General features: G+C 37.6%; 1 protein-coding gene across 8 annotated transcripts in view; it reads right to left on the bottom strand.

Annotated features, from left to right (window-relative positions):
- The window catches only part of ncam1b (neural cell adhesion molecule 1b), a 73,122-nt gene that overhangs the window by 14,767 nt on the left and 42,777 nt on the right, over positions 1 to 15,578 (bottom strand). For 4 of the 8 annotated variants that reach the window (XM_067595012.1, XM_067595018.1, XM_067595016.1 and 1 more), the window contains exons 9-14: positions 14,717 to 14,740; positions 6,858 to 6,887; positions 2,665 to 2,815; positions 2,270 to 2,457; positions 1,815 to 1,911; positions 220 to 390 (exon numbers count right to left, since the gene is read on the bottom strand). In XM_067595012.1, coding sequence (XP_067451113.1) covers positions 220 to 390; positions 1,815 to 1,911; positions 2,270 to 2,457; positions 2,665 to 2,815; positions 6,858 to 6,887; positions 14,717 to 14,740 — 661 coding nt within the window. The remainder of the gene's footprint in view (positions 1 to 219; positions 391 to 1,814; positions 1,912 to 2,269; positions 2,458 to 2,664; positions 2,816 to 6,857; positions 6,888 to 14,716; positions 14,741 to 15,578) is intronic. The other 4 variants (XM_067595013.1, XM_067595019.1, XM_067595014.1 and 1 more) reach the window with 2 other exon arrangements.

Raw genomic sequence — 15,578 nt, 5'->3', positions numbered from 1 at the left:
GATAAATCTATTTAGAGATGGTCTAAAAGGTCTAAAACCAGATAGAGAAACAATAGTTGTCAGCTGTTTTTCTGTCATCATCACGCAGTGTTAACCTGAATGTGGCTGTAATCTAACAGATTACTTTCAGGATTGGAGTTATTTTCTACATATATCAAATGATCTTTGAACAACAACAAAAAAACACTACTTTCAACAACCTCATCTCTGTTTTCATACCATCTTGGACCTCAAAGACTCTATGCATCCAGCTGCCCCGGCCGTGTATCCTCCACTCAGCTTTGTATTTGAGGATAGGGACACCTCCAGTGGATTCGGGCTCCTCAAACTGCATCTGTGCTGTGGTTGAGAAAGGTTTCACCTCACTGACGGATGGAGATGATGGCACCTCTGGTAAAGGGAGGAAATAAAGTGTGATTACAACCAAAACTGTAAGATTGCAGAGTGTCAGAATCCATTGTTCCATTACAATAAGTGACTGAGTTCAGCTGAGTTTGAAAACGCATTTAAAAACAGCTTTAATCTTTGTAAGAAATCTACGATCTGTGACACTAATGCCATTTTTCTGTCTCAAGGTGCTGCGTGCTCTTGACATTATTTCACAAAATAAAAATGAACGTTGGATTTAAATACAGCTCTGACTGAATGATTCAAGTGTAAGCTGACTCCAGTACAGAATAGTGTTAGCTTTCCAAAGGCAAAACCTTTGAGAGATTTTGATAAACTCTTGATTTTAGATGCACTCAAACACCTTGTAGTCATCTAAACACAACCTAATGTTTCAGTATAATGGAAATATCCTAAAACTGTGAACAGCTGGTACTGAAGGACATAAAAACATCCCTTAATTTTGGATTTGTGTAGAAAATATCTGACCTACGGCATACTCAATTAATTAATGATTAAGTTTTCCTTTACATTCCCCTCTTGTCATGTTTATTGATCAAAACAACCTTGTTTTGGTTCACCTACCACCGCACTCCATCTTTTAGAGAAAATAACATTTAATCCATTAAACCTCTTGAGCTCGGCCATATACGAGTCCTGGTGGCTGTTATAAATTCACGTCCTCTGATGTGAGCACAGTTTTAAATTGAAGGCACACTGTAATTACTGCGGTTACCCATGTTGTGCTCTGAGTGAAGAATGTGGTGTTCTCAATTCATTTACTTCAGATTGTGGCTTAAGAGTGGCATTATCTCTCTGCTCTCTGTTCCATTTGTCTAATGTGTTGGCGAGTGTACAGTCTCTGGTATCAGCTGCTGCTGAGTAGATGTTACAATAAAATTCTGTAACTGCTTTAAATGCTCTTTTACCTAGCACACACACACACACACACACACGCGCTGAAATTCATGCTAAATAGTATAATATACAGTGTTTTTCAGCTGCACTGAGAGAAATCTTTAGGGCTGTTGTATTTTCTAAACAACCAGAGGGAAGGAACATTTCATCTAAATTAAACATCCATCTAAACAAACACTGCCCTGTGTAATCTCATAATGTGCTAGATGTTTTGGTCTAATGTGTGTTTTGAATATGGGTGAAAAATCTGTTTTTGAAGCCTGGAGCCAGGAAAAAGCCTCTTGCATTGTTTTAAATCAAATGTGTGTGCTTCAATGAAAAATACCATTATTTATTATTCATTTGTCACTAATAAGCTGTGTTTGAAGACATTCTCGAATATGTACATCCTATAAAAGACATCTTCCTATCATCAATATTCATTCAATTCATTTTGATCTTCCTGTAAAATCAGACACAGAGTAGATGTGGAAGCACACGGCGCTGTGAATCACTGCATCATGACTGACCGGCCTGAATGAGGAGGAACTCCTTGGACTCTGTGCCCATCTCGTTTGAAGCAGTGCAGTTAAAGCTCCCAAAGTCATTTTCAGACTCAGGGGTTATCTAGAAGAGAAAAAAAATAAAAAAATAAAGCAGCAAATATATGAAGAGCAGCGTACCAAAACAGATGAAAAACGTGTGTGTCAAACACTCTCAAAGTGACCTTTTTGTTTGTCCATTAGAGTATCCTATTTTTATTTGTTGCTGTGAGCTTTCCTGCTGCTGAATTATTAATCAGATTTTTTTTCCACAATGGTGTTGAAAGAAAACCCTTCACTTCAAGTCTATGCTCATGAAATCTTGATGACACGAGAAGTGTGCACGTGTGTGTGTGTGTGTGTGTGTGTGTGAAGGAACTCTATGTGTATATTTGTAGCTTTATTTTATAGACAGTGAATCATGGTTTGACACACGTGTGTACCTGCAGGTAGCTGGATAACGGAGTTCTGAAGATCTTAATATTCGTGGTATTTGAGTTGGGTAGCTCCAGTCCGTCTCTCAGCCACACAATAGATACTTCACTGGGATGAGCCTTGACCTCACAGCTGATATTGACAGCGTTTCCTTCCCAGGTATACACTGCCACTGCACCGTGGATCTTAGGGGCATCTAGGGAAAAAAAATGCATTTAACACAAACTTTCTGCCAAAACATTTTAGATTTTGTGATTTTAACACTACCTGGTAACCGTGCTTTGTGAATAAAAATGAATATTCAAGCTTCATATAAGCAGGAAAGGCTTATGTTGTTGTTGTTGGAAGGTGGATGTTGTAATATGCATGTATATTCATATAAAAGAGGGACGGAAATACTTACAGCGGACTTCCAGGTTCGCCAGCTGCTCATCCTCTCCGATGGCACTGCGTGCTGAGCAGAGGTACTGGCCAGCGTCTGTATACTTCACATCCTTCAGGGTGAGGGAGGACACACGAGCATCACTCCTCACCACCACATTTCCATCCTGACTCTAAATGGAGGCAGAAAATGACTCGGTTTAGTTGGAAAATGGAAATCACATTCATTATTTTCCATAGCCATATTGCACATTTACATATACAATGCACAAGTCTGCAGAAAGATGCGTAACCCTGAAAAAAAAAAAAAAAAAAGCTTAAGAAAGCCTGCCTTTTTATGAGGAGAATAGACATTAATGAAAAAGGCACACTCTGTTCTGTAAAGACATGGAAATGTAAGGACACAGTTGACAGTACAGGGGAGCTTATCAATAATTGATGACAGAAGGCACTGGAAACCATCTAGAGCTTTTCACACGCAGAGCTTAGCAACTCGTGAAATATGCTGATGCATGACGCTAGACAGCAGAGCGTTACCTTACATGCCACACGTGCACTTTTATTTACACTGATGACGCTCGAGGTTCAGTGTCATTTTTAGTAAAATAACATTTTGACTTGTTTGTTGTAGTTATTAACCTTCATGAAGCATGTGGCCCCAGTTTCAGTGATAAAGAGTCACATAGCATATGAAACCAGGGAAATAACAACAGACAGCTGGCTAATGAGATGTGTAAATGACCTTCCTACTCTAGAGATACCTGGTTTCATTAACTTGATATGTAGAGTTACAACATCCAACCATAAGTAGCTTCCTCACTTCCATGGTCAACCGCTCTGTGTTGTTGAGGTTGTTATGTTATCTGACACTAAATTGTCAGGGTGTAAAGTTTCAGACAGACAGACAGACTTTCTCCACCAGGATATTACATATCAAAACATTTATTATACATATTCTAAACCTTAATTTCCCATCACTGAAGATTTGGGTGAACAATACTGCAACACTTTCATTAAGCTGCTAATGACAGAAAAACAGTATTCTAGACAGTTTTCCTCTGAACACAGTTTCTCAAACTCAGTGAGTCTCAAACTAATTTAAATTGTGCAGTTTAATATATGGATTTGGGACATGCAAGTGTTATTATACAGCACTGTTTTAGACTGTAAGCTTTGGTATTTTTGTGAATTGTTCCTTTTATAAAGGTGCTGCAGTACTGAATATCTAAGCACCTCTTTTGGTTGCTTTCATGGCTTTGATCCAAGCTGCAGGCAAAACAATGGCATGGATGCTTTTACACATATTGAATTAGGGCCTAGTCTGGGCAGCCATGTAAGAGAAACCCTTGTTAGTTTGTATTCAAATTCAATAGACAAAGCATGTCTGGGGCATCCATTATGCATAACGGGTAGCAGGACCAGGGAGACACTTACATAACACACTACCCTTTTACTCTGACCCCTGTGCAGAAAGCATTCCCTCTCTCTCTCAACCCCTGGATTACCGCTTCTGGCTCCTGCATCTGTGCAACATGCCACATAATATGAGCCATGATGTCCAAATTAGTCAGTAACATTGAATACTGATTCCTTTTTAATGTGAAATTTTGGACTGCAGCTACTCAGTCCTTATATGAAGGCCATGATGAATATTATTATCTACCAGAGGAGTATTATTTGTTCAATGCAATGCAGTGCAATATCCTGGTTCGTTAATGTTTCATAACAAAGGATTTTCAGAATAATGCATAATACATTTATACACACATACTGTGTGAGCGGTACAAAAAACACTTAACATGTCTTTGCGAAAAGCAGGTGCAGGGAGAAAACATAAAAGACAAAGAGACAGGAGACTGTTCTTCATAAGCTCCTCTAATAAATCAAACCAAACTGACAGCAGAGCTCTCCAACAGCTTCTTCAGCTTTGCCAGCAGAGGAGAAAAGACACTGCTGGAATGTCGGAGTATAAAATTGAGAATACACTGAGGACATGTTAAACTCATGTCTCACAAAATCTTAACTGGCTCAGCATACAAATGCACCTTCGCCTGAATGTCTCTTAACTTCCGCAGCTTGTCAAATGAACACTCAGCTGCCTACGCATTTGTAACAAACATGCTCAGCATGCTCATAGCGCTCCATGCTCATACTCCTCCCCTGTGCGGTTTATAATGTATTTTGCAGAGACACACTGATCAATTCGGAGTGCAGGTGGACCTTAACACCATATCTATTATGTCGGAAAGTGAAAATGATTATTATCTGATGTATTAATGTAAACCGATCCGATCACAATCTGAAACCACAAAGGTGCTGTAAATATACTGTTCACATGTTATTATGAGACAGAAATACAAAAATGTTTTTTAAGCCGTGTATGTTTTCCTGTTATTGAGGAAAAGTAGCTCAGTGGGATTATCTTTATCCTTATTGAAAAACTGAGAAGCTTAGGAATCTACTGTATGATGCACTGTTTGGGTTTGTAACAGTAGGATCAGGTGACTAATAATCTAAATGTTGTTCAAAATGATATATTTTACCCATACATTCTCAGAAAACAACAATGCACTACTTTAAATCTCATGAGCCATTTGAAAAGCTGTTACATCCAGGTAACTATTTACCTGAAAGCTGATAAAAAAATTGAGAGATGAACTGGATACCAAGAAAGCACAAACTACCACCAGTACTGAAAAATTCTTCTCTCAGTTCTCTCAGTTATTTTTCACAAAAAGAATCTTTGTCATGTGAAAGAAAGTTATATTAAAGGTTGTTTTATAAATTTGTATGATTGAATTTGCGCTCAATCAAAGATGGTGTGATAAAGGGCTCGTTATGTATATAATGAAGATTTCTTTGGTACAAAAGGGGGAATAAATAACAGCAAGAACAAAATAAACAAAAACATCAGTATCAGCATTGGCTACCAGCCAAATTGTTATTTTAAATAACAGTATCAGCCCGGAATTTCACAGTCGACGTATCCCTGGTTTTCACACGCACACACACACACCTGGTAATTACTGTCAGCATGTGCTTGATGAGCAAGCTTCTCACCTCCAGTTGTGGGTAGTGTGAAATGAGGTTTTTCATTCTAAACTTATTGTAATCACAGGTGTTATTAATGAATGGATGTGAGCTGTCATTCTCAAAACACGATTACAGTGACGAGTAAAAGGAAAAGACCATTTTTCTTGATGTACAGTGCTTCCGGCAATTTGAAAATAAATGGGAAGGCTATTTAAAGAGCCGATAGTCTAAAAATACTCATCAGTTTCCTGTCAAATGGTATATAGGTATAAATAACGTCGGCAACCCAAATATTTGATCTTTCAGTTGAAGCATTGATGGGTAAATCATCAATGAGAAACTTTAAACATCCGTCGGCGGATGAGTTGATCGAAAACTGACAAGTACTGGCGCACAGATTTCTGTTCATCTGAAAGCCAAAAGATAAATCTGTATCAGCTCCATCCTCAAGGCTAGTATGGTGCGCTCATCACTAATATTAGAAATTACAAAGTGTTTTTTTCTCACTGATTTTCTCACATATGTAAAACACATATTCAATGGTGGAGAAAAGCTTATGTGGGCAGCTCTTTCTTTTTTGGCCAATTTTCACTTTCTTTCAGAAATAGTCCCTGGCTCTGATGCTCTGAGCTGCTGCACAAAGACTTCTTACATTTTCTCTTACATACACATTCAGTTACTTTGGTCCGACAAATTAAAACTGTATTTTCTAATGTCAAAACTAAATACTGAGGTTATAATCACATTTTGGCAGAGGACTGAGTGAGATGTGAAGATGTGGGTGGAAGGAGAGAATTTTACCTCTCAGCAAAACTTCATGTAACAGAATCATGCGTCAAATCTGTGAAATTTACATACAACAAAACTGATAATAAAAATCAGCTTTGTTCAAGAAAATGCATTGATTTATGCTCTGGCAGGCTAGGTTAAAAGTATGAAACAAAAAAAGTTTAACTAAGCTATAGAATGTGAAGTTTATGCAAAAAAAAAACCCCAAGTAAACAGAGACAAAGACAGAAAGACAAGCACTGGCCTGGTTTGACCACTGCATTTTCTCAGGGTTTAGACTCTCCCTGACCCTGATTGATCATGAATTTTGATCTGCATCCATCCAGGATTGAATTAGACTCCCCTGACATGAAAGATAGATGGATGTAGGAAAAAGTCATGCATTTAGAATACCTTGTGTTGCTCGGGACGAGTCCATGACGCCTGTAGAGGACAGAGACAGAACAACAAACAAAAGGCAAAGCAATTCTTAGAGAGTAATCCTTATCCAGGCAAAGCCGGGATGCTGCACACTGCATGCAATTATTAAGTGTCCAGTTTACTTTCTGTACATCTACAGTACCTGAGCTGAAAGTCTGCAGATACAATATGGGGTATGCTGTACGTTTCCCTAACAGAGGAGCTTATTACGTGACAACAAAGGCTTTATTTTAAAAAGGTAAATATTTTTTAAGATCTCCCTGATGTGACATTTTCTGTACTGCACACTGTAACAATACTGTTTCTAAGCCAAAGAGAGTTATGTCTATTGGCATCATGGTAGCACAAATGCTTACAGATAAGAATTATTTATTATTGGTTTATTATTGGTTGATTGGTTTATCAAGAAGAGGTGACTCCATTACACTGCAACAACAGAGATATGCTGGTTGGGTAGAAGTAGTACAGCAATTATTGATTCACGATCCATTTTTGAGGAGCAGCAGTCAATAGGCTTAAAGCAATAGTGAGAATATAACACTCAATGAAACTAAATTTACTCTGGGACTGTTGTCTTTATTTGTGCATTCCTAAAATCAAAAAATAACAGCTTGTATCCTGGTCAATCAAGTCACGGAACAACATTTCCTGAGTTTCTCAATAAGCAATGAGGGGTTTAAAAGAAGCAATTTTGTTGCAGCTCTTCCGAAACCCCCATGTGAGACCTGGAATAAATCTTTGCCTACAGGTGGCGTTTTTTTTTTTTTTTAAGTCTGACTTTGCAAGTCAGATATGCTGCTCTGAATGTTAACAAAAACTCTACTAACCCTACAAATTCAGATTATTCATTGTTATACTCTAATTGTATTCCAAGGCTGAATGAGACAAAAATATTATTTGCATAAATTCATGAATTGTATGTCTCATTCATTAAAAAAAAAAAAAAAAAATGCTGGTATCTCTTACTGTGGATCTTTAGAAATCCGCAGGCATGTTAGCTTTAAAAATATTATTTTCTTTATCATATGAATGGTTACACTACAGATTTACCAATTCACCAAACCTGTATTATTTGAATGTTGATAACTAAGGGGTTATTATCCAATGTTGTCATTTACTGCCTCTCCATAAAATCATGTAGTCACAAAATTCTCATATCAACACATTGAAATATAGTCCTCATGTCTGAATGATGAAGTTCAATTTCATTTAGTATTATAGCATATTAACAGCAAAATACAGTTGACTACATTTCTAACTGGGATTTACATGAGTTTAACATTTGATCATGTTATTTTAAGCTACTGAGGAAAATAAAATCACATTGAAATAAGAAGAAATAAGAATAATAAGTAAATAAGAAGAAATAATAAGTCATTATGGGAATGTTAATTTCCCACTCTACTGAATACAGTTATGTTACATCATGATTTGAGATCAAACTTCCAGACAACAAACAATCTTTTCAACTGTACCAGACAACATGCAACATCACTTTAAATCACAATGACACTGAAAAGCCCCAACTCAACAAGACAAAAAGCCTCTTGGAAAGCATGCTCTATTGATTTCAGAATACTGAGGAGAAAATGTTAAGCATGACAATGGGATGTGATGGCCCACATAGTGAAGAAGTGTTGAAGCATAACAGGCAAAAAATGATAAACAGCTATTTCATCAGGTGCAGCAGAAAGAAAATGTCAAGTAAATGAAAGCAATCTGCTGGAATAATTGTCAGACAAAACAGTGAATCAAACCATCAATGAATTCACATCTAAAGTCGCCCCTGTATTATCCTCTCATAATAAATGCAGAAGGCTTATAAATAACACAAAGAACATATGGTGAGTTTGCATTAATCTACCTGATATCAATGACAAACCCCACTCACCGTTTACTATAAAAAATGAGCGGGTTCAAAATGACAAAGGTAACAGGAGGCTGGTAAAACACTCATTAGGCAAATCATATGCAAAGCTTACAGCGTGAGTGTAATTTCAATATGTTCTTAAGAGCATTGTAAGTCCTCTACTGTCACAGCAAAACACACTATGCACTGTACATCAGTACGAACAGCAGTTGGCTGTGTATCACCATGGTGATGAGAGAAGCCCAATTAAAACAGGCAACCTAATAGTCTGGAACATCTCTGCCTCATCCACACACTTGTCTGCAGCGATGCCTCTGCAGTAAGTGAGCTGACAAGTATCACTGTCATATCTGTGACAGGTGTTTGTTTAAGACAAAAGGACAATGAACATCAGCAGATGCGAGCTCGCTAAACGGAAGACACCATAACACAATCGCTTCTCCGAACAAATGCGCAAAACAATATGGTGACGGTTCCCTTGAGACTTATCATTTCTCCGAGCCCATTGTTATTCCCCTCCATAGAGATTATCCTCCTTCTTTGTTCTGACATGAATTGTAAAGTCAGCATGAAGAGGGTAATGCAGAGGAAGGGGAGACATACTAACACAAATGCACTAAAACGCAAATGTACAGCACCCTAAATGTGTTTCATTCACTGGGTGACGCCTGACTGAAACCGATGATTATGCACATTGTCCTGGTCCTGTGTCATTAACTGCTGAGCCCAGGAACTTGCCAGTACATCACAGAAAAATGACTAGCGATTTAGGGAAGAAACTCTTATATCATCCCACTACAGAGCTAGCAGGCATGCTGTTGTAAATGAGTAGCCTCTTGTGTTTGGAGAAAACAATGCTCTGTCTGCGTTAGCATGCGACACTCGAAGCGTGCCTCTGTTTCTGAAGCCTCTGCGTAAACTGCTGCTACACAACATCAATTACAAATTTTCTCTCATTAGTAATAAAATAATCATGAATTTCTTTTCTCAAGTCTTTCATTTCTAATTTCTGGATGTACGATAGACGAGGCCTTTGGTGGTTTGAAAAAGCAAATTTGTGTCCTAAAACCTATTTATTACAAAAACACAGAACACAATAGTTAAGTACCATCACCCAATCAGCTACAATCTTTAATATGCTTTTAAGTTTTATAATTAGTCCTATTTTGCTACAACTTCCCTCTGTATAGCTCGTAATATTTCCAGATAATTGCAGCTTGAAACCTCTGTGCATCAAGCTGAATGTTTAATATGTATTCAAATAAGCAAAACATTCATTATGTAGATAATGTACAAAGCATGGATAAACGCTTCATTTACATTTTCAGTTATTAAACAGACACACTTATCTAGAGTGACTTGCAGCAAATGCATTCAAAGGACTGAAACAACCGAATACCTCACACAAACCTGATGAAAGTTTTTTTAAATAAATAAACACTTAACTTTGATAGCCGTATAAACAAAAACAAAACTATTCCGAGATAGGTGCCAATTTGAATTTGAAACATAACTCTAAGCAGGCTCACGCTCACGAGTGTGCAACCTTTTTCTTAATATATTCCTTTTATTCTGCCTTGTTTATGTACAGTACCGCTGCTCCTCTATTGTATGATACAGTCATCTCCCTCAATCCTCAAACTGCACCCTTTTACTCACGGTTATCTGACAATACCTCTATCTTCCGACACTGCAGATTTTGTGTAGGAAGCCATTCAAAACTAATTAGTTTCTCCTCGTGTTAACTTTTAATACCCAAGACCACAGTAGAATGAGTCAAACGAAGCCAGACATAGATTTCTTTAAGCATCAAATACAACAATGAATGGTTACTCTGTCCCTGAAGATCAGATGTAACACGGGCTGCTTTGGTGTCTTGCATGATTTAAAAAAAAAACAGAATCTAAAAGTATTCTCTAATCTCGATCTTTTGGCTCAAACATTACAGCTCAATATCTTGAGCTACAGAGATGATCTCTTCAATCTGCTGATTCATAAATATCATAGCAAACTGCAGATAATGTAATTAAAACCTTGACTCTTGGCACTCCTTTCCTTTTTACTTTGACATGTCTAATAGTGTCTCTACTGTAATTGAGAAATTGAAAATGATAAAAGTGTTACATTTCAGTTTAATAAACCCTAACAGGGTTTATTTGTTGGAGGATTGATTCTAGTTTAATAGCAGTAAGTCACAACAACATACAAATGAATAAATAATGTGATGTGATTTTTTTCAAAATTAGCATCTTTCTAATTATATTTAGACTGTGTATTGAACCAGGACAAGACACTATAGTCCTTCAAATGCAAAATGTTTACTGATACACTGCTGCAGTGGTGTAACAGCTACTTGATGTTTTACTATTTAGCAAAAGTGATCGAATGACTTATTTACCAAAATGTGAATGTATTCCTTTAACAGTCCACAGTCTCCTGTGCAGTCAGGGCTTCAGTTTATAATATTGAGGGGGACATTATTTCTGGAGCAGTAGCCCATAACTTAAAAGAGAAATTGAGTTTTTGTGAAATTGAAACTAATTACTAGCTAACTATTAAACCCTGCTGGGATTTTTCATACTACTCCCAAAATCCTCTTCTTGTATGCAACCCAATTTCATTCTGAAAACAAACAGCAGGTTTACTGTATGTGAATAAAGTGTAATATGTGTGATTCTGTATTGTACAGTACATACGACGCTGTAACCACTCTTCTTTAGAGAGGAAATGAAAGAACTGATCGACTAGGGAGCCAAAGAACTGAAAACACATTCAAATAAACAGCTAATTAATTCGATCTACTCATCACCACCACACATCTAAAATGGCACAGTATAGATCTGTACTGGTTTTCTGACCGATACAAAAAAATCTCAAATCACATCGATATATTAAAGGATGGGTTCACAGTTTTTCCAAGTCTGTCTTAAAACAACAGTCAGGTGCCCAAATGAGCACTGAAAGAGGTTTTCCTTGCTGCAATCATTTCTCCTGTTCATATTGGCCATTAAAAGAAAGCACTTTCAATTTAAGTATTATCCATGGTGACATTGTTGAGATCGTTGACACATATAAGTATTTTAAGTATTCGCTGAGAGTATTGTGAAGCAAAGCCAACAGAGGATTCACCTGCTAAGGAAGTTAAATTCTTTTAATGTCTGTAAGGAAATTTGATGTATTTTCTATCAGTCTTTTATAGAAAATATCTTAATGTTTTCTTTTATTTGTTGGTTTGAGGGTCTCTCTGTCAAGGACAAGAACTGCCTCTACAATATAGTGAAGGTCTGCTCTAAGATAATGGGTAAGAGACTTGCATTCTCTGTGGGAGAGACAGGTGGTCAGAAAAGCACGGGGAATAGTTTCCCAACCCGATCACATCCTGTCCTCTGACTTCACTTTAATGCCATCAGGCAGTCGTTTTACAGCGCCACCTGTGAAGACAAATCGTTTTTCAAAATCTCTCATTCCTTCTGTCATTAGGCTGTTAAACCTTGATAGCAGTATGTGGAATGAATAATATTTCCATACTCTTGGAGTTTTTATTTGTCTTAACCATTCATTTTGGGACCTGTTATTGTTGGGACTAGGATTTTACTTATTTATTATGCATCTATTTATTGTTCATTTATTTTCATGTCTGTGAGAACCTGTGTACTGACTGTCTCTGGCATAGATCTGTTTTTGGTTTTTTTTTTGTTGTTTTTTCCTCTTCTTATGCATGGTCTGGGTACACTGCCAAACTGAATTGCCCTTTCTGGATAAATAAAGTTGTCTGTCTGTCGGTCTGTCTGTCTATGTGATGGGTGCCAAAATACACAGTGTGTCCACATCGTCATTTTGTGCAAAAAATGTATTTAAAAGCTGATCTGGAGCTTATATGAGCCTTCAGCAGTCTGAGTTAGTCATATCAAGGGGCTATCTGCCACATTTACAGTCTTTTTAGCATCACATTCCCTCTTTGTGTTTCCTCAGACAGTGATTCTCTGTTGAGCTGGAAGTATAGTAACAAAAAGAAGGACTTTGGCACTAAAAAGACTCTAACATTGAAATATATCTACTTGAATTGACTAATTTGGACAGCTGAAGCTTCATATTAGCTTCAGATAAACTTTTAAACACATTTTTGCACAGAAGGAGGCCTGTGGATTTTGGCCCCATCACTTATATTGTAAGTACATTATGAAGGGATCTTCTAATGGTCAGTATGAACAGAAGGAATGATTACGGCAAGAAAAAACTATTTCAATGTTTGTTTGGGCTCCTGACTATTGTATTGAAAATTTGTGAACCTGTCCTTTAATGCGAAAATCCTGCGATGGAGCTACAGCTGCATTTATTTAACTTTACTGTGTCAACCCCAAATGAATGTTGTTTCATCTGTTACACCCATCCTAGATGAAATACAGCTGTTATGATGATTACAGATAGCATGATAGACAGACATCAGATGATCAAACAGAACAAGACAATTAAACAATTAGCAGCCATTTCATCATGCATCCATTATAGCCCCACCATGAAAAATCAGTTTCCTTGTTGAGAATCAGAACTATAAAGGAAAATATAAGCAATGCAGTCTCTTCTGCATATACTCTTACTAAACACTACAGTGATTCAGTAAGGCTGCTAATCATTTCTTTGAAGACAGCTGTGAAGAGATGACCATAGATCACAAAGCATACTGCGGACTAGAGTGCAAAACACACCGTCACCACGGCACAGCTGTGCGTCACATGACGCGTGTCATGTGACATGCCATGGTGCTGCACGTCAACAGTACGACAGTGCAGAAAATGGGTGGGTAATATATATTTTTATTAATAACAGAAAGCCTCTGTGTTTTATTCATTTCCTCAGAGTCAATTTTCACATCTATAATAAAGCTAGCCAGAGAATGTTTTTATGACGTATAATGGTGAGACTGTAGATGTAGAGCTATGAGTGTTCCTCTACACCTCTGATGAGTCTCTCCTCATCCATTATGACACCTCCAAGACCTCAAAAGAGGACGACGTGTCACTGACAAAAGAGGTACAGTAGCTTGGAGGTATATTCTGTGAAAAAAAAAAAAAAATGCTGCCTCTCACAGCGCATCCTCACTGGATAACAGGAGGTGTAAACTGTTACTGGGTGGTGCGCCCGTGTGTGTCAGTGCGACTCACCATGATGGGTGTGTGGGCTTACAAAGAAAAAAAAATAGGCATCTCACGACTTGCGTCATACTGTATAGTGGTAGCGTGTTTTGCACTCAAAGTGATGCTCCACTCAAAATCTATTTTGGATAATCACATACTGACCCCAATAGGCCAGGAGGCTGTAAAACAAGTCCATACTTGTGTTCTCCACACCGCACTGTGGCTGTAGTCTGCTTGAATTTGTGCATAATCCACATCTTCACTGGCCACTTCTATAATCAAGATTTTACAGTAAAATATTATTTCACCAAAATAGAGCTGAGCAAAGTCTGCAGGGGTGAGTGTTTGACCCTCAAAAGACAGATTTAAAGAGGAGCATCACTTTAAGGAATCTTGCTTTTACCCTCGATTTGTGATAATGACTAAAATGTTAGACAATCTACAGTTTTATGGAGATGACAGACTGAGCTGGGCTTTAAATCCAGGCAACCTCATGCTGTTATGGAAAGTTTGAAATGATCAGGTAACAGCGACACAGAAATGGCGTTTCCCTTTTTTATGTCATTAACCATATTTTCATCTGATCTCATGAGATAAGCTCTACATCACAAGATCAGTGAAGTTTTTTGGGCTACACCGGGAAAGCATGCAACAGTCAAATCAATTTCATGAACACTAATGAGATCATTCCTTGGGGTTTTCAAGAAACGGCTGGGAAATTTTCAATAAAAAAGGGATTATTTGATTTTAGTGGGGCTTTTGTCAAATCTGGAGGCATATTTTGCAACACTACTCCAGCACATTTCTGTGCCACGCAGATTTCATACCTGATAGATCCTGTTTAGATGTGCCTGTAGGAAGAAAATGTAGTGCATGTAATACACTGGCTCCAGAGTTACTCCATAAACTACAATATATCTCCGAAGCGTTTACCCCCCTCATTACTTCTCAACTGTAGCAAGACACCAAGACCTTGAAGAACCAGGTCATGTGGGCAATAGATGTACCAGAATACCAATCAGGTATTCATTGTTTTTGATGGTTTGTGCATGGAATATTGTAGAAGACGTTACCAAGGAAACATACAGTAGTATCAAGGATGTAATGGTAGGTAAAACCCATGAAGTTAACCATTGCAGCACTAAAAAAAAATTTAAAAGATGGCAGCAGTTTATCCACTGATAAAAAAAAAAAAAAATTATAACATTACTGTATAACTTAGAATATTTTCAATCACCAGCATGAGCAGAGTAATGGTAATGGTGATTGAAAATGCTAAATCAACACTTAATCATTCAAGTGCTTACTCTAGCAAACACAAGAAGCAGACGGAGTTTAATTATTGCCTCAAATTGCTTGCTTATTTTGGGAATGTTATAATTGGGTTTCTGATGTTGATTTTCTCGACATTTGGGAAAACTCAAGTCAGATCTGAGTGTACTCCACATTACTGCTTGAGTACTGTATTGCTGAGCTAATTACATGAGATCCACTGGGCCATCTCGAAGGAGCTGCTAATTTAGGGGAAATTATCGGCAGTACACCAGCCTTGCTGAGAGTGTTTCACAATGAAACTGAAAAAAGTCCCCAACCTGCACATGATCGATATACCTCTTAAATTTAAGTTAAAGGTATTCAATTCCTTTCTTTAAAACCTCGGTGTCCTGCAGGTTTTTGTTCCTCCCAGGT

The sequence above is a fragment of the Thunnus thynnus genome, chromosome 7 (assembly GCF_963924715.1).
Source record: "Thunnus thynnus chromosome 7, fThuThy2.1, whole genome shotgun sequence".
Lineage (NCBI taxonomy): Eukaryota > Metazoa > Chordata > Actinopteri > Scombriformes > Scombridae > Thunnus > Thunnus thynnus.
The sequence above is the reverse complement of the archived record's forward strand: the minus strand, read 5'-3'. Positions and strand labels throughout refer to the sequence as shown.